This window comes from Pituophis catenifer, unplaced genomic scaffold, assembly GCF_029215685.1.
Source record: "Pituophis catenifer annectens isolate HBS135680 unplaced genomic scaffold, rPitCat1.0.hap2 SCAF_6, whole genome shotgun sequence".
Lineage (NCBI taxonomy): Eukaryota > Metazoa > Chordata > Lepidosauria > Squamata > Colubridae > Pituophis > Pituophis catenifer.
The window spans coordinates 22148015-22172360 of NW_027256886.1; the positions used below are offsets into that span (position 1 = coordinate 22148015).

General features: G+C 36.1%; 1 protein-coding gene across 1 annotated transcript in view; it reads right to left on the reverse strand.

Annotated features, from left to right (window-relative positions):
* Nucleotides 1-1288: 1288 nt before the first annotated feature.
* Nucleotides 1289-24346, reverse strand: part of LEKR1 (leucine, glutamate and lysine rich 1) — a 45458-nt gene continuing 22400 nt past the window's right edge. Inside the window, exons 6-11 of the mRNA XM_070945781.1 lie at nt 18153-18234; nt 13765-13968; nt 10445-10538; nt 6154-6309; nt 5222-5521; nt 1289-1702 (exon numbers count right to left, since the gene is read on the reverse strand). Coding sequence (XP_070801882.1) covers nt 1319-1702; nt 5222-5521; nt 6154-6309; nt 10445-10538; nt 13765-13968; nt 18153-18234 — 1220 coding nt within the window. The 3' untranslated portion in view covers nt 1289-1318. The remainder of the gene's footprint in view (nt 1703-5221; nt 5522-6153; nt 6310-10444; nt 10539-13764; nt 13969-18152; nt 18235-24346) is intronic.

Here is a 24346-nt window from a genome sequence, read left to right on the forward strand (position 1 = left end):
ATGTAATTTGCTTTGCTTCATATACATTTACTGCTTTTTAAGGAAAAAACTGAGTGCTTTTTCTTCATGCTGTATTAATTTGCAATTTATATATCAGCTGGGTTTTTGCCTAAAACAATAACCAAAAATAATAGCACTTCATGAATTGTATACATTGGAAGTTAGCAATTAACAAAACAATCCTAAATATAAATCCGGCTTATTGGAGATATGGTTGTTATGTAGTTAACAACCCATTGTGTCCAAAGTAACATCTGTGTACCTACTGCAGCCAAAGTGAGTGAAAGTGGATGGCTTTTGAGGGAGGGGAAGTCCCCACTCCCATCATTAAACCATTGGCATAGTTTGTGAACCTGATCCAGGAAACCTGGAGGTTACACCCCATTCCTGATGCAAATATGCAATGATTCATCTAGGCCCTCTTCTCTACCCAAATGTTTGGCTGAAAGTAATCCCTGGGGAAGATATATTCCCAAACAGCTTCATGAAGGAATATCATTGGCTGCTGGGGCAAACATCTCACTCTAGCTGAGACACTTTTGCACTTTATCTGCCACAGCTGGCTTCTCTCTGCAAGCCTCAATGTAGGCAATGGTTTTAGAAGAAAACTGGCGATTGTACAAACAATTCAGCAAGGTTTTTATTAACATATTAACAATGAAGACAAGTGAATTAAAATACCATTGCAAAATTAAAATACCATTGTGTGTGTTCAGGTAAGTCTGTCCAAAGGGCGGGGAAAGGGAAAAAGGAACAAAATCACTTAATTGGTTGTACTCCATATACACATGATGCATACTATAAATTAATTTACATTGAGCTGGGTGTGTCTGAATAATAGCAATTCCCATTGCAGGTAGAGGCTCCCATAATCATATGCAGCAAGGTAGGCAATCACAAGAAAATTTCTAGCTTAGTCTTGATGACAGCCTATTGTTAATGAGGTATTACAAAATTAGACTGGGATGTTTCTCTATGACTTTTACTTTGCTAGATTAAGTGAATGTCTACAAGGAAGATATATGAGCTGGATCTTGCAGCCTGCAGCGGCAAGCCAGAAAACCACTATACTGAAGTCACCACCATTTTCTGATTGAAGTGAGGAATCATGATTGTATAATAAAATACAAATGCTTTGGTAAGCAAAGCATAGCCTTATAGCTTAATAGCATGCTGTCAGCATAAAAAACGATCATCCCTAAAAACACGTTTATTCCCAGAAATATATTTTCTTGTAACATTATCTCCTAAAGGATCATTTTAAGAAATTTAGATAATGTGCCAAAGTTGTTGATCGTGGGCAGCAATTCTTTTCTCATCATAGTTGACTCATTTGTCTTTTTATAACTGCTGAGATCCTTCTCCTGGATTCATCTAGAGATGTTCTCCTTTGAGGTGACTGCAATGTAGGTATAGCAGGCAAGCTAACACTGAAGCTGTTTTGGTTCCTACCACAGACTACTGCTTTAGTGGTCCTTGAAATCTCAGATGTTATCCCTTTTGAAGCCTTTGGGCGCCTTTGACTGTTGATCAAAGTGGAGGAGGAAGTTGAACTGCCCTGACCGAGGGAACACTGTGTCAAGGGAAAGTTTCCACCAAGTTTTTTTAGTTCCATGACTTGTTCTTTAGCTTGAACCAAAGCCTCAGTAAGCTCATAGCGTTCCTCACACTCCCTGCGTACAGTGTCCTGGAGAAGGGCATTCTATGAGAATAAAGAAAGATATATTTCATAAAACATTATTGAGATGACAACAAAAGATATATAAATATTGGGTGTTTCTTAGCATCTCAAAACATAGTGTGCTCAGAACAGCGTGTGCAGACAACACATTGTGTACTGAAATGCTCACAGCCATACCACAGATAACCAGCATATCTATGTGACAATTATTCTTATTAGCTACTGTGTTTTCCATCATGGGTATGGTAAAAAAATATTTTGCCCGACATCTAAACTGTTACTATATTTTAGATATACTAAGCAGCTTTAAAAGTATAGTTAGAATACCATTGCTTTATGTCACATCAGAAATCAATTTGCAATTTGGAAGTGCTCATCCACCCAGTTCTTTAGATATGAAGATAAAATGCTCCATTCACAATTACAATGACATAAGAATGGTAGATCTGCATCACACCAAAGCACATATAAACATTATCTTTATGTTTACAGAGCTCATTACAACAAACTAGTTGAATAAGACACTTCCAGTTTAATAAGCCACTTGGCATTCTTCTTTAAACGGACAACGTGCAGCATGAAGGAATAATTCTTTTTTCTTGAAAAAGGATTCATTTCATTGGATGATCTAAGTTTGGTCTCTTTTTCTATGTTTCTATTCCAATCTCTTTTAAAACTGCACTGCTTTTTTAATTTCATAAACATACCTACAATTTGTCTCTCAAATTGCCTGTTTTATTTTCAACAGTTTTCCTCAACAAAGTATCTCAAAGATAGCTTTTCCAAACTGATTCTTGCCAGATTGCTGGAATTCCATTCTCAATTCCATGTCATTTGGAAATTATTGCAGTGAAAGTCTAATAATGTATGTAGAAGGCACATTGGATTAAGTGAAAAAAGCAAAATTGTTATAGGAAAGTATTCATAATTTCATTCACAAAATATTTCTCTTGCACTCATGGTGCAAAACTCAACAGAAAACATACTTTGCTTTATCTCACTAAAATGACACCTTGCTTTTCCATGATGGACAATGGCTTCAATGATTAGCTAACTATGAAAGTACTTCAGAGGCTGAATTAATTTAGGAATAGTCACTTTGTTTCCTGGGAAAACCACAGTGGCCTGAAATGTCTTTAGCACTCTGCTTGCTTCAAGCCTTAGAATAGAAAATTGGAAAGATAAATCAAGGCATCCTCATGGTAGCAAGCCTTCAGGGCAGAAGCCTAGTCCAAATTTGAATATCCCCACTAAAACTATAAATCTGCCACTGAAATATTAATCATTTTAATTAAAAGTCCAAATTTATCTATGCACATTATTACTGAAGAACTGTAAAGGAGTTAAATGTTTTTTGCATTTCAGAATGATTAAAAAAAACTTACCAAGGGCAATTGTGAAGGCTCAAAAATAATGTGAACCTAATTTGACTAATGATTAATCCAAAAGAAACCTTATTAAGTAAGACATGACATCATTTCTCTTTTTTTAATGAAAGTAAAGGAAGTCATATCCAATGTAAAGGGGTATGTTGCATAGAGGCAGGGGTGAAATGCTCCCGGTTCAGACCAGATCGCCTGATCCGGTAGCAGGTGGTTCGGAGAACCAGTAGCAAAACTCCCTGCCCCCTCCCCCAATGCCCAGCTGAGCCATGCAATCATCAGAGGCTTTTTTTAATTTTTTAAAAGCATTTTTTCTACAACCTCTTCAGTCGAAAAATGCTTTTAAAAGTTTTTAAAAAAAGCCTCTGATGGTCGCGCAGCTCCATCTCTTCGGCGGCGGAAGAGGTTGTAGAAAAAATGGTTTTAAGAGTAAAAAAAAAAGTTGGCCACGCCCACTCAATTACATTACCCCCCCACCAAGCCATGCCCACAGAACTGGTAGTAACAAATTTTACTTTTCACCACTGCATAGAAGTTATATAAATTGACTATAAGTAGTCAATACAAAGACTACAATAATGAATGTATCATTGACAGATAAAAATTGAATTACATCTAGTGACAGAAAACAAAAGAATGTCCATATTTCAACCATTTCTATTCATCTATATGCAGAGCTTACTGTCATATAAGACAGTTTACTGTCTTATTATAAGATATAATAAGGCATGATTTTTATGACAAACGCATCTATTTTAAGATGCAATTCAATGACTTAGGAAAGAATATTCTAGAGGCAGATAACTAATTAGATGTTTCTTTCCCGACACAGAGGAATACCGGTATATCATGAGAAGTCTAGAATTAGATTTCTTTCCCTCTTTCCTTCCACCCCCCAAAAAATGCCTGAGGGCCTAGCCAGAGTTGGGTGATTATAGTATAACTTCCAATGCACCAAAAATTTAGACCAAATTTCCAGATATTCTGAATGTATTTCCTTCTACTGAAAGAAATTCAACATAACAGTTAAAAAACAAATCAACAAAGCCAGGAAATTGTTCTCATTCTGTCCTGTCCAATTTTCAGACAGCAATGTTCTAGAAATATGTTATAGCTCCGAGGTTGGAGTTCTGCTGTTGAAGAACAGGATTGTTTTGTCCTCTACAGAATTTTCAATGAAGACGCAACTACTAAGAATTTTTTTAATGGATAAAAATAATGCAAACAAATATAGGAACAAATACGTGTGTTAATTTTTAATAATTTTAACCACCCAAATGCAAATCCTCCTTGCACTTCTTTTCCATAAAAAAATAGGTTTCATTTCCTCTTTTACATCTTTAAAAAAATTATATTCTTATATTTTTTTACTTTTCTTGATTTTTTTTCTCTTTAAGCTCTTTCAACTTGATTTGTAAAATGCCTTTTGGCTAAATGTACTATTATTCCATTGCAGCTTTCTATTTTTCCTTTTGTCTTCATGTTCACTACAGATTAATTTATGTAACAAATTCTGTATGTTGCTTTGGAAATTTTAAATACTTTAAAATTTATTCTAAATTAATATGATCAGAAAGGTATTTTTCACAGCATTCTATTTGCACTGGGTATGAGGGTCCAACTACTGAAAAAATAATAGATATTTTATTATATTATATAAACAACTTGACAGAAGTGGCATTGTGTGTGCTCTGCCTATTCCTAACTTTATATTCAAATCAGTTGCCTGTCTGTATAAAATATGTGGCCCATAAGATTCTCCTTCCCAGCAGAATTCCCATTTATGGAGAAGAGAATAGGGAGAAAATCCTACATATACAGTACAGTATATATTTACAGAAAATGGTTTCTATGCAGAGAAATTAATTTGTTTATCAAGATTCTCTCTTCCAGGCCTTGATGAGAATAGCTTGCTTTAGACTTAATAATCTTAGATATAGAATATGGTTTATTTAGCAGGCACTAAAAACCATGGTTTGATATCCTTGTTTGTAATAGGAAAGAGAGAACAACTGAAATGGTATTTGGGTTTATATTTTCGTTCTTTGTCCAAATATCCACCATTTGTTAGGTTAGGATTTTTGTATCTCAAACAAACCAAAATATAAAAATGGGTAACACATAATGAACCAGGTCTGACCTTTGGCTGAGTTCATACCTCCTCTTGAACTTGATTCATTGTCTGAATCAATTGTTTTTGTTCCTCGGTTAATTTTTCCAGTTCACGGATCTTCTTTTTTATTTCTTCTTTCATGTCTTCTGTCACTGAATTATGAATGCTCCGTTCTTCCTTCAGCTGGAACTCAAGCTCAGTTATTTGTCTTCTGAGGCTTTGCCATTCTTTTTCCCTCTTGTGATCTTTCTCATTAACCTTCCTCTCCGCTTCATGGAGTTTCTTTTCAAGTGTCTCCATTTCAACCTTCAGTTTATTAGTAGCATTACATATCAGTAGAGGTATCTGAAAACAAATTGGACATTCAATTCTTGTCAAATAATTTTGGCAAACATACATTGGTTAAGTAGATTTAAATAGGTTTAAGTGATTTTGGAAAAAGAAAAATAAGGAAACATTACTCCATTCCATGTAAGACTTATAAAGAGCTTGTACTTAACATGAAATGAATATTAAAAAGTACTCCATAGTAGTGGAATTCTTAGAGGATATAAGATTTGGGAGTTATTAAAAATGTTAAATATGAATACATAAATGAAATAAATATTATAGTAAAGCTCTGTTTTCAAATGGGTAAGTCTTCTTACAACACACAAAGAGAGAAGAACTTGCTTTTATAAATAAGTATCATGGACAACTCTTAAAGGACTAAAGCAAAACTTGACCCATGTTGGGATTTTTTTAGTATGGAATAAATATAACTGTTACTTCTGTTTGATGGTTTGTAGGTTCTTAGTCCTACAAAAGGAGTCTGAAGGACTCAAGAAATACCAGTAAGGAAAACTCTTTGTAATGTACTAAATATCTAAAAAGAAATGGGACAACTTTGTGACCTTTTGTCATATGATATAAAGAGTGACATTAAATTATTCTTGAGGCTATGAATTAAAAAACAGCTTATTTTTAGTTGCTTAAACCTTTGTATGTAGAAGCTCGTCCTGATCTTTCTGGTATTTTGCAATTAATTCCTGATGCTTTTGTTTCTCAATATCTAGTTCCATTCTGGCTTCGTCTTTGAGTCTAACAATCTCTTCTTTGTGACTGGTGTGTTCTTTCACTTTATCAGTTTCAACCTAGAAAGCAAACATTTGGAGATCAGTTAAGACTCTGTTCAATTTACATACCCCCAACGTTCAACGGACATAGTGTACAATGTAACTTGTGAAAATAACGGGACTTAAGTTGGTCAAGACATGCAGACTGTAGATCCTTATATCTACAATTTGGATGAAAATGTACAAATTATGCAAAAGTATACAGTATTTGATACTAATTACTTTGGAATACAAACCATAATAAGAGTACAGAACAATATAATATTCATAAAAGCTTTAGAAAAAGAGGATTACCATCAAAAGTGTTTCATTTCTAAAGCATGAAACTCTAATCAATATATGTTATGTTCCATAAAGGAGAATATTTGTAGCTCAGGGTTGAAATAAGTTCCTTGGTGCTCTCTGGGCTTAGCTGTTTTCTTGCAGACATTTCATTACCAAACTAGGTAACATCATCAGTGTTAGTCAATAGCAGTGTCATAGTCACTGGCACTGGTGTTGTTGCCTAGTTTGAGTAATAAAATGTCTGCAAAAAAATAACCAAGCTCAGCAAACATGAAGGACCCCTCAAATAAGGTTGAGGTCCAAATGCAACCAGATAGTTCAAAGTAAATGCATTATATCCAGAATCTAAAATTATATAACAAACCTACTGGTTTTCATTGTGCATGTTCTTCTATCATGTTCCCTACTGTAAAAAATTCTAAAATGTGATGTGATTCCTGAAATGGAAGCCTAGATGAAACAATCAACTTTATTGCTTTGAGTACTTTATTGCACTTTTCCAATGTATTTTAAAGATGAATTTCTTCAGCCAACATAAAATAATGATTTCATTACTTGAGCTTTCAAACAAAGTGTCACACTTTGGGATTTTTAAATCTCTGTATGAATCTCCGAACAGTTTAAAGACAGTAAAGACATTATAACAAATAATATTGTACAATATATGTGTTTATTAATCATTTGCTTATCTTTTTTTCTAAATTTATAGTCCTCACTACACTAGTTACAATTTTGTGAAAAACCTGTAATAAAATGATAAAAGTAAATGTAAGTACAGCTAAACCATATAACAATTATATTTAAATAATCACTGTCAATAAATATATAACCTGCATTGCAAAATTATATGATTCAATGTACAATTCTGTCAGACAGATGTTCACACGCACACACAAACCCCTATATAGAAAGAAAGATATAAATGTTGTCTATCTAAACACCCCTAAAACACAACATTACTGTTCTACAGTACGGCAATATTTACTAATTCATAAGGATAAGGGTTTTTAATGATAGTTGACGTGTGAGTTCCTATCCAATAGAAAGAAGTCAAGTGATGCTCCAATTGCGTTAAAATGCCTCCTCCAGTTGTTTATCTCTCATTATTTTAGAAAATTAGAATATTTTTCTTTCATAAGAGAAAATAACTGCAAACTTGAATACTGTAGCTCTAAAATATTCAGAAAGAGCTCTAAAATATTATGGAAATTAATTATTCCAACTCTGAATAGCTTCTAGTCATGATGGCTATACAGCAGAGGTGGGTTTCAGCATGTTCTGACCAGTTCTGGAGAAACAGTGGTGGAAATTTCGAGTAGTTCAGAGAACCGGTAAATACCACCTCTGACTGGCTCTGCCCCCATCTATTCTCTGCCTCCCGAGTCCCAGCTGATCGGAGGAAATGGGGATTTTACAGTATCTTTCCCACCAAGCCATGCCATGCCTACCAAGCCACACCCACAGAACCAGTAGTAAAAAATTTTGAAAACCACCACTGCTATACAGCTATTAGAGCTGTGGTGGCCCAGTGATTAGAATGCAGTACTGCAGGCTACATCTGCTGACTGCCAGCTGCCTGCAATTTGGCAGTTCGAATCTCACCAGGCTCAAGATTGATTCAGCCTTCCATCCTTCGAGGTCGGTAAAATGAGGACCCAGGTTGTTGGGGCTGTGAAGCAGTATATAAGTCTAAATGCTATTGCTAATACCCTGTTTCTCCCAAAATGACACATCCCCTGATAATAAGCCCAATCGGGTTTTTGAGCGCATGGCAATAAGGCCAAGCACTTATTTCAGGGTTCAAAAAAATATAAGACAGGGTCTTATTTTCAGGGAAACATGGTAAATACATACAGTATTTCTTAATAATTGCTGATGGATAGTCGTTAAGTCTTTATCCCATAAGCATTCAGAACCATGGTAAGAAAATGCTACTTTAGGTATCACAATCCATCATAGATGTTAAATTCTTTTGTAAATACAGTCAGATCACGTTCAATAGTACTAGTCATCCAGTAGTGGGTTTCAAATCCTGTCGCTACCAGTTTGCTCGTGGGCACATTTGTGACGCTTCTGTGCATGCACAGAAGTGTCTGGGTGGGTGGGCAGAGCCTCCTGCCGTCGCCTCCAGTTCGCCCAATCCGGGGCAAACAGGTAACAACCCACCACTGTAGTCATTTCCTCAGGATGAGGACAGAGGGTTCAGCTAGAACATAATCTCAGTGACTAGATCTGACCTTATAACTTGGGAAATTGGCATCTATTTAATGACACATTTCTTTCTGCTGCATGTTTTTCTACCCTGGCCTCATTTTTAAATACCTTAATCATCAATCATGACATGTGGCAAAAGTGTTTATTAAGCCTTGAGCACATAGATCATAAAGGTCCTAAAGTACTCTCAAAACACTGTCAGCAGTACTGACATAAGTGGAAGCGGATCTCAGAATGAAAATATTTCCTATTTAACTAACACACAAAATCCATCCACTTAATAGCCATAATAATGAGCATTCTGAAAAATGTTTTTCAATTATCTTGTCCATGTTGCCTAGCAATTTCTTTCTTCTTTTTTAACGTAGTGTGTTTATAATCCAGGGCATTAAATACCTAAACTCTACTTTAAGGAACTTAGTTTTGAAAGACATTTTTTCCTTTCCGTTTAGGGTACATATTATTGGATTCCCCCCCCTTTTTTAAAAAAAGAACGATTTATTCCAATGTAGTGGCACAATGACCCAAGAACAAGACAGCATCATCTCTTTAGTCTGAGAACAGCATTTCTGGAGCACTTGACATTCAGCACATTTTAATAGTTGTCAGCAAATATGTAAGTGCTGTCTCTTATTCCTATTAGTTGGTTACCTATGTTGAATGCCAAGCTGCATAACAGATACCAACTGTGTAAACAGACCAATTCATGATAAAATTATATCCTGTCTCTGAGAAACTATGCTGAAAGGAAAAACTGGGACATCTGAGAACCAAGTATTCACAGCCTGAGGTTTAGTGACTAAGCAGAAGTAGAAATACATTTTTAAAGAAGCTAAACCAGGACAAGACGACAAGAAGTAGGCAAGTGTAGCATGTACAGTTGGCCATATGAACTGCACTGTCCTCCTGCCTGCCTCTTCAGTGCAACTCCTCCTCCCCCTCCCCCAATTCCCCTTGCCTTGCAATTGAGGGGGACATAATTGCGAAAAGGCTAGTTAGAATTAAGTAGGAATTTGGTTGAAAAAAAAAATTTCTAGTGCAGATTGCCTTAGGTGCTAAATCCTTCCTGGCTCATCTTCTCAATGTAGGCAGGCTTCTGAGTCTAGATATGCTGTGAAAAAACCACAATAAGATGGCACAATTTTGCTGCTGAGCAACATCCCAGCTAAATAGTTTAACTGAAGAAAAGGAAGGGCAGTGATTATGGCACTGGACTAGGATTGGGAAGATGCAGGTTTGAGTTCATTATCACTGGATAATTGAACTATTAATTCCATCTCAGCTTAATGCATCTCACAGGGTTGTTGTTGTAGGGATAAAATGAAGAAAGATTTCCACATAAAGCACTTTGAGTTCTGAGAAAAGTGGGAAATAGATTAACAGATTAATCTATATTTTAGGTAAAATATATGAAATCTAGGAATGCTGATATTTTTATATTGTACAATGCTTTTAAAAATGTAAATATCCAGAGGATTCTGTGAAATAAAATGGAAGGAAGGAAACTCTGTTACAATATGTATTAATCTTAGCTTTGAGCAAAGAATACAGAAGTAAAAGAATAATAGAGCAAAAGCTTGGATGCATTGTCTGACAACTAGGCAAGTTACAGAAAACAAATGAGCATGGTGATAACTAGAATACCTAGTATTACCTTTTCTTGCCAATTCTTTTCATTCAGCACTTTCTGCCTTAATGTTTCCTGCAGACGTTCTGTTATCTTCTGATGGGAAACCTGCATAGATTCCCTAATTGTACAAAAAAAATCATATATAAGATGCATTCTAGCCAAAGGTATTATAAAAACAGTTCTAAATGGGATTTCTTCTCCAACTTCTAATTCTGCTTGTTTTAAATTTTGTTTTTGCTGTTGCCAGGTCAATATTTCCCAAGGAGATGCTATAGGTATGGAAAATACTGATACCGTTGACAGTGATTCTCTTCAGTTCAAGCATTTTCCCAACAGATTTCTGAAGCAGTAGAACACATTTATATCTAGAAATCCTCCCAAAATAAAAAAATACACATCAAAAGGTACCCTAATTATACAACATCTGAAGGAATTTATAGCATTATGTTATACAAATATCATAATTGCAGTAATTTATGTACAGGTAGTCCTCAACTTACAACAGTTCATTTAAGTGACTGTTCAAAGTTTCAACAGCACTGAAAAATGTGACTTATGACTGTTTTTCACAGTTATGACCTTTGCAACATCCCCATGATTATGTGATCAAAATTCAGATGCTTGGCAACTGGTTCATATTTATAACCGTTGCTGTGTCCCAAGGTCATGTGATCACCTTTTGAAACTTTCTGTTAGGCAAAATCAATGGAAAAGCCAGATTCACTTAACAACCATGTTACTAACTTATCAACTGCAGTGTTTCACTTAACAACTGTGGCAAGAAACATTGTAAAATGGGGCAAAACTCACTTAACAACAGAAAATTGGGCTTACTTCTAGTCGTAAGTCGAAAACTACCTACGGTCAGTGGTGGGTTTCAAAAATTTTTACTACCGGTTCTGTGGATATGGCTTGGTGGCCATGGCATGGCTTGGTGGGTGTGACAGGGGAAGATTACTGCAAAATCCCCATTTCCTTCTGATCAGCTGGGACTCGGGAAGCAGAGAATAGATGGGGACGGGGCCAGTCAGCGGTGGTATTTACTGGTTCTCTGAACTACTCAAAATTTCCACTACCGGTTCTCCAGAACTGGTCAGAACCTGCTCAAACCCACCTCTGCCTACGGTATATAGTAATTATGTCATCACAGTAACTTTCTGCTCATTTATACACAATCAGAAGTAGTGCATAGCTGATCTATTTGTCCATTAAAATATTGTGTTAATATGTATGCATTGCATGTTGTTTCCTTCCATAACACCTTAAGGCAGCTTACAAAAATATAATTAAAACAGAAAAGTACAGTTCAAACAAATAATAAAATATTATAAAAACCATGCATTTTTTAAAAATTAAATCATTAAAGCAATTAAATACTTGTTAAAGGTTTATTTTTTAAAATGAAGGCAGCTACAAACAGGGACCTAAATTGGAGATGCAACTAAAAGAGAAGAAATAAACTGTTTCCATGCATCTCTAATCTATATTTCCTGCTTCAAAAATCAGAACACATTTACCCCAAAGGAAAACAACATATACTGTATGCAGGTTCAGTTTAGAATGAGAAGAGAACACAGGTGATAAGATAAGCACAGCCATTTGACTTTTGCCTATGCTCCTGCTTTTAGAAAATAGTAGATATGGGAGAGTTATCTGATTGTACATATCATATCCTGCCCAATCTCCAGTTAGTACACATTGTAATTCTATTTGGGAACACTTATGAAAGAAGATAATTATATTATTGGATCCCATCTATTGAAAAATAGCAATAATTATAAATCTTAAGAAGCTATATATGTTCTTGGATTAAAGAATATTGGAGAGCAAGGCAAATCTCACTAACGCCTATTAAAATTGTGGATAATGACATTTGATAAGCAATATACTGAAATACAAGCATACACATATTAGGTCTGGCATGTTACATAACATAACTGAATTAACCACAGCCCCCATGCACCAATATTATTGCATTAGGTTGCAATCTTAAGAAGCTGAACCTGTTGCATAGGTGATACAACTAATTTTAGCAGATTATGTTTGATATTTGTTTGCAAGGCTGTTTGATGATACCACTTACCAGAAAAAAGCAGCAAACATCTCCTATAGGATAGCATATTTAGAAAAATGCACAGAAAATTATTTTTATCGTAAAATAATGATTTACTATCCCTCCCCCACCCAAAAAATAGATAGGCATGCATTACTTTCAGAGGCATAATGTAGCTGAGAATTCATATAATGTAATGATTGTATATAGTATGAAATAAGAACTACCATTTAAATCTCACAAAATCTTTCTCTAGGGGGTGGTGCTCATCTCAATTTCTTAGCCAAGAGAGCCAGCGTTGTCCGCAGACATTTTGGTAGTCATATAGCCAACATGTATATGCACTGAGGTTCATGGAACACTCACCTTCCCACTGAAGTGATACCTATTTATCTATTCACATTTCCATGCTTTCAAACAACTAGGTGGGTAGGAGCTGAGACAAGTAATGGGAACTCACCCAGTGCTCAGGTCAGCTTTCCACCTGACAAGGTCAGTATCTTTAACCACTGAGCCATCATGCCATCAGCTTAAATCTCATATTACCCTTGAATTCATATGAAATTCCATGTGAACACCTTTCAACAGTATGGGAATCCAAATTCTCATACTATTAGTATTAGTATCCAAAATTAGTATTAGTATCCAAAAGGTAGGTAAGGAAGGAAGTAAATAGCCACAGCTAAATAGCAAGTGAAATTGTGGGAAACCCAGTTCTGGTTCTTCTCTGGTTTCTTGGTCATCTGCCTGGGACAATTTGAACCCTCCCTCTTGAACATTGCTGAATAAAAGGCAGTGACAGCTATACTACACCTACTATACAGCCCTCTGTCAAGCTACTTGGGTAGAAGTTGAAATGTCAATGAAGTTAACATATATTAAATGGTTTGGACATTTTCATTACTCCAATAACAATAGCTAGGTATGCCATACCGGAGAACATTAATTGTTCAGTCATCACAATAAAAATAAATGGAATTTTAAAAAATTGTTAACCTCTTCCATTGACCTAAATGGTACTGGAGCTTTATTAATCTCAATTAGGGCTCAACAAATTATAACTATTTGTTATAACTCTTGGCTGGTTATGGGTTAAGTATATACAGTGCAGACCTTGGAATTCAATGGGATCACTGATGAGTAAGCATGCTTGAGATTGTACATTATTTTATTGCATGCTAACAACCTATGTAACTATTTATTTTGAGTGAGGAGTACTGCATGTGGAAAGAAAACCTAGGAAAAAGATCTGGACCTGTATCTCTGGGTACGACAAGACATTTCTAATTACCTTTCTTGCTTAAGCATGACTATTTCTTCCTCTCGCTGTTTCAGAAGCTTGCTGATTGTTTCCTGTTCACTTTCTACAATCTTTATTTGTTTTTTAAAATTATCTTCTCTCTTTTCTTTCTCAATTGTTTCTTCCTGTAAACATTTATACATTTGTTGGCAGGCAAGTAAAGATTGTTCTTTTTCTGTCACCATATGAGTAAACCTAAATGTAAAACAAGAAATATAGTAACTGAAATATTCAGACACACATACACACACTCTCTCTCTCTTTCTCATTTTACATGGCCCTTAACAGTAAATGGAACTGAAGTTTATGGAAGAACTTCTTTTCATTAAAGAGATAACAGACAGGAAGCAGCAGGTGAAGCTAAGTAGAATCACATCAGATTCCTGTACAATTAGCACAGGGCCCCCACAAGACTGTGTGCTCTTTCCACTTCTCTTCTCTCTGTATACCAATGACTGCATCTCCAATGATCCATCTGTTAAACTACTGAAGTTCGCAGATGACACAACAGTGATTGGACTCATTCGAAACAATGATGAATCTACATACAGACGGGAGGTTGAACAACTAGCCTCGTGGTGCGACCAGAACAATCTGGAATTGAACACACTCAAAACTGTAGAAATTGTGGTGGACTTTAGGAGAAACCCTCCCATACTACCACCTCTTACAATACTAGACAACACAGTATCAACAGTAGAGACCTTCAAATTTCTAGGTTCTACCATATCTCAAGACCTAAAATGGACACCTAAAAACGTCATCAAAAAAGCACAACAAAGAATGTTCTTTCTGCGCCAACTCAGAAAGCTCAAACCGCCCAAGAAGCTGATGATACAGTTCTACAGAGGAATTATTGAGTCTGTCATTTGCACCTCTGTAACTGTCTGGTTTGATTCTGCAACCCAACAAGACAGACAGAGACTTCAGAGGATAATTAGAACTACAGAAAAACAATTACTACCAACCTGCCCTCCATTGAGGACCTGTATACAGCACAAATCAAAAAGAGGGCTGTGAAAATATTTACAGACCCCTCGCATCTTGGACATAAACTATTTCAACTCCTACCCTCAAAATGACGCTATAGAGCACTTCACACCAGAACAACTATACACAAGAACAGTTTTTTCCCAAACACTGTCACTCTGCTAAACAAATAATTCCCTCAACACTGTCAAACTAGTTATTAAGTTTGCATTACTAGTAATCTTCTCATCGTTCTTATCACTCATCTCCTCCCACTTATGACTGTATGACTGTAACCTTGTTGCTGGTTTCCTAATATTATTTGATTGCTTATTTGTTCCCTATGACTATCATTAAGTGTTGTACCTTATGATTCTTGACGAATTTATCTTTTCTTTTATGTACACTGAAAGTGTATGCACCAAGACAAATTCCTTGTGTGTCCAATCACACTTGGCCAATAAAGAATTCTATTCTATTCTATTCTAAATAAGAGTGCAAATGAAATACAGGAAATATAACAAAATGAGACCTAGAAATATATGTTTATAAAAATACAAATCCATGTAATTAAAAGAAACTTTTAAAAGTTTAATAAATGTACAAAGAGAAGATAGAGCTTTGTATAACAGATTTATAATCTGAATAAATTGAAAATTAGTAAGTAGTATAGTAGTATAACTATACTAGTAAGTAGTAAGAAGTATAACAAACAGGTTAGGAAACAGAGACTAGGAACCTAGTTTAAGAAAATTAAACAATCTTCTATGTTTAGCATTTTTAGTATCTGCAAAAGAAGAGTAAAATTTAACAAATAATTAAAAATCATACAATGTAAAACAATTATAAAAACTGCTAGGAAACCGAACATAATTATTTAAGTAGAAGAAGTTATAAATACCACCTGCATTTCATATATTTGTAACCGTTATGACTCATACCGAGATTTAGCTATTCCAATTTCAGATGACAACTTTTGAAATTCCCTCTGATGGTCTTCACATTCTTTTGATTTCTTTCTAGAATACAGAACTTTGAATTATTAACTTTATTTCTTTTTAAAAATAAAGAAAACTTTTGTAATAAAATTGGTTAAGTTTTTAATGCTTATTCTAAACCTCAGCAAAACAACACAAAGCTATAATATTGTTTTATATTGTTTTAATATACACTTTCGGCATGAGAAAACTCATCCTGTGTGCAAGCAAGTAGTATATCTATGTTTTACCAATATACTAACTAGGTCAAAGGTCTCCAACCTTGGCAACTTTAAGACTTGTGGACTTCAACTCCCAGAATTCCTCAGCCTTCTGGAACTCCCAGAATTCCTCAGCTTTGCTTTGCTTTGGTGGCTGAGGAATTCTGGGAATTGAAGTCCACAAGTCTTAAAGTTGCCAAGGTTGAGGACCCCTGAACTAGATAGTTCTCAAACCAAAATCCTAGTATGCAAATAACTGAGTTTAGACAATATTAAAATCCAAATAACACCAAGACAAAAATTCCAACTGCTTTTCACTTTTGTTTGAACTGTGCAGATGTATAGAAAAGCTAAAGTAGGGATAAGTATTAAATTGGAAAAGCTTGAAAGCTATAGGCGTAGTGGTTTTTGAAAATAAGCTCTATAATAAATTCCTCTCCTTTTTTACTGGGGGAAAACTTAACACGTGACAGAGCAAACCTCAGTAGATGTTTTAGAACACTTCAAACAAGAAAGTTAACATATATAGTACCCTGTAATAGGTTATTCATGCTATAATAAAACAGTCCATCAAGACTACAGATAAAGAAGGTACCAGCATAATCAGAAAATTCTCTAAGATTGGGGGGGGGTGTTGGGTGTTTAAAGACTGGGATAGAGAGAGCCCTATTGGCTCTTTTTGTTATCTGATTCTATCTGTAGATTCTTGTCTCTTTTTTCCCACAGAACTCTTGGAGAACTGCTCCAGTTGCCAGTTGGATCCATGTTCTCATTCAACAGGAATCAGTCTGATATCTCCAATAAGCCAGAGAAGCTGGTGCTTCTATATACAGGTCCTTGACTTACAACCACAATTGGAACCAGAGTTTCCATTGTTAAACAAAGCATTTAAGTGAAGCATGCCTGATTTCATGAACTTTTTTGCTATGCTGTGATTCATGCAGTTGTAAAGAAAATCTGGCTCCCCCCCCCCAGCCCCACCATTGACTTTGTTTATCAGAAACTGGCTGGAAAGGTCACAAATGGTGATGTGACCCCAAGATGCTGCAACCGTCATAAATACATGCCAGTTGCCAAGTGCCCTCATTCTGATCATGTGATTATTGGGGATGCTGCAGCGATTGTAAGTACAAGGTCATAAGTCACTTTTTTCTGTGTCATTGTAACTTTGAATGGTGGCTAAATGAATGGTTGTAAGTCAATGACTACCTGTATGCAATTTAGTAGTAGATGGAAATGGATTCTGACCCAGGTGGACCAACATAGATATATTATCTATGCAAAAATTTTAATGAAATGTCCAAAGGGTATTCTACAGATAGTTCTTGTTCAGCGACCATTCATCCACTGACCATTCAAAGTTATGACAGCACTGAAGAAAGGGACTTACAACCCATTCCTTGTAATTGCAACCCTCGCAGCATCCCTGTGAACCTGATTCAGGTGCTAGTAACTGGCTTGCAGTTAGTATAGTCACAGCATCTCAGGGTCACATGATCACCATTTGCAACATTCACTTCTAATAAGCAAAATCAATGGGGAAGACAGCCGGAGGTCACAAATGGCAATGATGCAAGCATGGAACAGTCTAACCTTGTGGGATTTGTATAACAAAGGCAGATGAAATTGCCACTGCCATCGTACATTGGTACCGTCATATTACATCACACTTTTACAACAGTGTTGCTTACCAATGGAGTTGCCAGTCCCAATTACCATTGTTAAGCAAGCATTACCTGTATTTGTAAAGGCTTCTTTTAACCTAATCTGATCAGGAGTAATATAATTTTTACAATCCTTTACATAACTTTTCCCCACCTTGATAGAAAAAATGGATTGGACTAGTCAATAACATTGTCACACTGTTTTTTCCATTAATGCATCTTGTATTTATTGCTTATCTGAAAACTATGGGCATTTATTGGGAAACAGTGATAAACAGGTCTTAAGCCTGTAAGTGCTGTGAATGGACTATCTGGAACTAACCAGTTGGCCACAAGGAAACAGGCTTGGTCTTGGCTTGATTTGGTATCGGTATGTGTATGTGTTAATACTTACACATGTGATACTTTTCAAACAAAAAAGCAGAATATAATAAAACATAAGTTACACTCTGACTTTTCAATTACTGTATCATTCACTTAAATAAGTAATTACAAGCTGTTAAGCAAAAAAGAATGGTATTGGGTATGAATAAAATGAAGTGTCTTACATTACTAGTTCTTTAAAATATGTAATTTCATCGGCAGCTTTCTGGAACTTGAGTTCAGTTGTCTGTATTTCATCTGTTAAATCTGTAACAACAAATCATTGTCTATCATTTTCATTAATTTAACTGTGCCTTCTGCCTCAATGGTTCAAGTCAGTTACACTATATTATAGCATGTAATATTTTATAATGTGAGTTATTTATAAAAATTAGTTCCTGTATTTGTGTTAATGTTGTAGTTATAAAATATTATAAGAAGCAATATAAAATTTATTGTGAATGTACAATATAATAAAAATAACTCCAAATACCTCCTAAAGTTCTTAGAGGAGATAGAAACAGATATTCAGTTGAATGGCATGGCTTTTATTTTCCTTCTCCATGTCTTTTCAAAATAATGCACCAGATGATCTACCAATTCTCCAGAACAGATTTTGGAAACGTTCTGGATTAATTTTATCAAGAGTTTTAAAAAATAAGGAACAATTTATTGTAATTTGTGGAACAGACCAAATTTTTATATTGATGTAATTTTCTAGAATTTCCAAGGCATTAAAAATATTTTTGTAGCATTAGGTAATGATACTAGAAGAAAATGAATTACATAAAAGATCATCTCTGCAAACTGATTATCACTGGTTTTACAAATGGTTTTACAGAAACAGTTGACAATTACAGTGGGCTTGTGCAAATATTTACTGTAAATTATATAGAAAATAAATCCAGAAAATAAAGTATCAGCACACATGGCTACATAATGATCTTATTTCCAGCTCCCTGCTGTGCATATAATGTGTGACCTGATAACAGTGTTCCAATATCTAAGCGGCTGCTACAAAGAAAAGGGGTCAACCTATTCTCCAAAGCACCTGAAGGCAGGACAAGAAGCAATGGATGGAAACTAATCAAGAAGAGAAGTAACCTAGAACTAAGGAAAAATTTCCTGACACTTAGAACAATTAATTAGTAGAACGACTTGCTTCTAGAAATTGTGGGTGCTCCAACACAGGAAGTTTTTAAGAAGAGATTAGACAATCATTTCTCTGAAATGGTATAGGGTCGTGATGGCGAACCTATGGCATGTGTGCCACAGGTGGCACGTAGTGCTCTCTCTGTGGGCACACGAGCCACCCCCCAAGTTCAGCTTCACCGCACATGTGCGCACGCCTCCCGCCAGCTACCTGGTAGTCAGATCTCTGCCGTGCATGCACTGGGCATATGCGAGGGGTGTCTGCCACGCATGCACAGGGGGTGGTGGCACATGCGGGGGCGGGCGTATGCAGGGAGTGGGGCTTATGGGGGGCCCGTGCGCACATATGTAGGGGCGGGGCACATTCAGTGGGCCATGCGCACATGTGTGGGGGTGATCTGTCCCCGTCCCCACACACACACAACACAGCCAGCCGAGGGTTAAGGAAACACTTTGGAACGCACCCAGTTCTTATCTCCCTCTTGGCAGCGATAGACACACCGTCTGCCAAGGGACTTTATTTTCACAAACAGACAGATAAGATACGAACGTTCAAGCAAGTCCAAACAGAAATAATATTCCTCCCAGCAGTTCCGGACGAGGCTTTAGTGACTGTCCAAGGTTTTGCTTTGTTCGTCACAAGGATCCTTTGACCACTACCCTCTATTATATAGTCTCTGGGGTGTGGTCCAGTGACTCAGTTCTAATCCCTAGCACGCCTCCTAAGATGCTGCAAACGTTTATCACGCCTTCGGAGGCGTGCGTCCAGGAATGATGTTTCATTATCACTTTGATTCGAATCAGCTGTCTCCTCTCCCTCGACCGGCACTTGAGACAATGCCAGAGGGGAGGGGCCTGGAGAGGGAGGCCTGGCTGACTCCTCTTCCTCATGCTCGGAGCTTTCTTCCTCCGATGGGACAGGCTCAGAGGGCGGGGCCACAACAGGGGGTCAGGGCGCATGTGCAGGGGTTGCACATGCATTGCATTTTGGGGGTTTGGCCGCACGCATTCACGTGCACTCACACACTTTGGGCAGGCGCTCCAGAAAAGGTTAGCCATCACTGGTATAGGGCTTCCTGCCTGAGCAGGGAGTTGGGCTAGAAGACTTCCAATGTCCTTCCAACTCTGTTATTCTGTAGTCAATAGATTCTTCTGTAAGCCTCAGACTGCATATTTCCAAAACTTGCTGTTTCCCATTTTTGAAATCCTTCCGACTAATTGTGACTCAGCAAGTGGCAGCCCCTAGTTATTCTTGGTGGATCTCAGAAAGGCTAAGCAATGTCAGATCTAAAAAGCACTGGAATGGAAGACTGCTAAGAAATCCTTGGCTGTAAACCAAATGTAGGAGTTAAAAAAAATAAAAAGTCTGGATGGCAAATTACTTCTGCAATGATGCCAAAAATTTTACATGGATATACTGTATGTCCATGAAATCACCAGGAATTGAGCTTAAATGAAGAAAATATTTATTGCAAGAAAATATAAAAATATGTTGCAAGAAAAAATAAAAAATACAAAACCATCCAAAATGTCAAGGCACAGTTCTGGGACATTTACAGAGAGAGTGAAAGAAAGTAAGCAGCTTTGTTACCAAACATTTTATATAGACATAAATACTTTGCTCTTGAGTGGGAAAATATTTTACTTTTGAATGGATTTTAATATATAGAACAGGTTTTATAGAAAAATATTATAATAACTACATCAACAATAGAAGTAGAAAGACAAAGAAAATTACTGTGCAGAAAATGGCAACCAAAATAACTGGGAAGGATAAAGGATGCCACTCCAAATGCAGGGAGATTCAGAACTGATAAATGAAGCATTTATTTACAGAAATCATAGTACTATGTAGTAGTATGGATAGTAGTGAAATATCACTAAGCAATTTTGTTTCAAGGAAGAAAATGTGGAAATTTTCCAAATCTGCTTGATTGGTCACTGAATAATCCAAAATACTGGACTAGATGATCTAATATCTACTCTGAGATATTCTAGTATTATATTCTAGAATATGTTTTGATTTCAGTCAATGTGAAATCGACTGAATTTCACATTGACTGAAATCAAAACAAAAATGCTTTGTCAGGCAGTGCTTGCTGTTGTCAATCTACACCAATTATCTCTAAGGAAGGATCACCTTACCCTTGTAGATATCTACAAACTGCTCTTATGGTTTCCAGACTAACAATTTTAATTTCAATAAGCAACTGTGAAATCCTTATTACAGAATAGGGAAATTTGGAGCAGAGTTATAAGAGAATAAAGGGTTATACCTCTCTTATTATAATATTCTTTGCTCTACATTTCTCCATCCCCGTCCATATTATTATTTTTTACCCCTTCGTGTCCCCCCCTCCTCCTCCTCCTCCTCGTTCAGTCTCTAATCTATGAATCTGTCTTCTTCAAATCACGGATGATCCCTGGTTCTTCATGCACATATATCCGTATAATTCTGAGCAACAGTCAGAAATGTATTTATTTATCCCTTCTTCTTTTTTTTTTTTTTTTTTTTTACTTCTCAGTCTAGTCCACAGTCCTGACAATCTCTACCGGAGTAGTTCCTATCCAAAAAAGTATTGAAGGCTGCCTTATTTAAGTTTCTGAGTCCAGGCTCACTCTGCAAGATCCTAACACCTGCTAAATGTTATTTATTGTATTGATTTGCTTCATAAATTTATATAGCACACTTTTATTATATAAAATAAACCTATGTGGTCAACAAAACACAATAATAAAACCACAAGACTAAAACTCTAGCAAACCATCAGTGTAATAACAGTACCTTCTCTATAAAATACAAAAATATATATGCTATGTTCACTTCTCATCTTGACCCATACCCGAGGGAAGAACCATGTCTTCAATTACTTTTTTCATATGTTAAAATGATTTTTATGTCTATACAGAGTATTAAATTGCATTAATTTAATCCCTTCCAGCATTCTTTATACAGTACATACCTGAAAGATCTGACAATGACAAAAAGCACAACTTTAGTTTATGTCAAAAATGTACTGGCAACATCTATACCATAGCTGGTCACAGTGACCCTTTTGCTACAGGCATGGGAGAGATATTACAAATTCCACACAATCACAACAAATATAAAAATAATTTTAAAAGAACTCTTTTTACATCAAAAAGCTGACCTTCTCAGTAATCGACATTTATGAAGAAATTGCATTCGACATGTAAAGAGCAGTTATATAAAAAAGATTTCCATGCTCATTTCAATAATTGTTTCAATATGACACAATAGATAATCCAAGTGGAAGAATTAATGTGTCATCAGATTTTGTCAAAGATAAGAAAATTAAGTGTTTTAAGTTGTGTAATAAAAATACATCAATGGCATTTCTTAAAATTGCACAGGAATAGAATTTAAATAATCTAAAGCCTGAAGTATTGCAAAACCCACAAGTGCTTCTAAATTTGCTTATACTGACACTTTCCACAAATTCTAACTTTGCCCAAAGTGACAATCTCCACAGGTATTGGAATTCCAACACCCATAATTCTCATTCTTAGAGCTGTATCTACATAACTAGAGAGAGGCAGGTTGAGAAAGGCTATAATTATGCATCTATACTATTATGGTTCATCGCAGTCAGCCAGATGTTCAGACTGGATTTGGCATTTTAATCCACCTATCAAGTCCTTTCCAAGGACCTGGGATAGACAGATGTAGATGTTTAATGGTGTTACAGATATCGTTGCAGGAGGTAAGCTGTTCTGAGTAAAGCCACTTTTTGCAACTGACTGATGGTGAATTTGTCAGTGCTGATGCAGTTCAAGTGGTACTCCAGTTGTTTTGGGATTGTACCCAAGGCACCTACCTTTGCTTTCTTTTTAATAAATTTATTTGCCACCTATCTCGCCCTGGGGTCACTCTTGGCAGGTCACAACCATTAAAAAAAATGAAGAAATTAAAAGAAAGTTTAAACAAAGTGAAAGTAAAATAGAACAAAAAATAATCAAGAAAAAGAAAACAAAGATAAATATGATTAATTAAAAAAAAAAAAGATGGACGATTGGGGAGCAGAGAGCAGGGGGTGGAGAGATGGAGTCTGCTATGGATCTAACAACCATCTCCAGAGCTGAACTGCCCTATTGGATCCACAACCAACTTGCAGAGCCAGGCCTTTAAACTCTTAGGATAGGAGGTTGGGGGCAGATCTTACCCTGGAGGGCAGGATGTTCTAAAGGGTGGGTGCTATGGCAGAAAAAGCTCTTCTTTTGGATTCCAATAGTCAGAGTTCTTTGACCGACGGGATTTGCGGTAGGCCCCCTTTGCTGGCCCAAGTAGGGTTGGCTAGACAGGACAATGTATTACATTAATGCTACTCTCTTAACTATTATAGAGATGTTGCAGATAAATGGAAGAAAACAGATATCATCAAATCAGAAAAAGGAGGGCCCAGGAAGCCAGATAACAATTAATCAAACAGGCATACCTAAAATATGTAATGAAACAACATGCAAATACTTTGAAAACAATGAATACTAAAAGTATTTGCCAAGGACATGTCTTCGGCTAAACTTACTGTTTTTAATATATGGTAGTTTCTTAATACATTATGGGAATGTTGTAGACATAAAATGTTTTGTGTTCAACAAGATGGAGTGAAATATCAAGTAGAACATCAAAATGATTCATCTTGGACACAGTCCCTTCAACATTTTTATGAACTACTTAGATCAGGGGTGGGGAACCATGGCCCTTTCATGACTTGTGGACTTCAACTCCCAAATAAAGAGGCAGAAGGATACATCTCAATGTTTCAGTCATATAAATGTAGGTGAGACAATTTAAACTTTAGCAGATGGTAATAAATTTCAACATGTTTTCAATAATCTAGAAAGTGGAAAAATATAATAAATTTTAATAGAAATAAATTCAAAATTCTCAACTCAAAAGCTAGTAAAGTCAGTTTGGTGTGGTGGTGAAGGCACCAGGCTAGAAAATGGAAGACTGAATTCTAGCCCTGCAATAGTCATGAAAACCCAGCTGGGTGACCTTGGGCCAGTCACTCACTCTCTCATGTTTTTCCAAAAAGAAGACCAGGTCTTATTTTGTTCACAAGATAAACATAAGTCAGCAATGTAAAGGAAAATGCAATTTTCGGCTTTATCCAATTTGAAGCTTCCTTCGGAACTATGATAAAAATGTATTTTCAGTTGTCCTGATCCTACCTCTAGTGCTACATGGACCAACTAGGTTAAA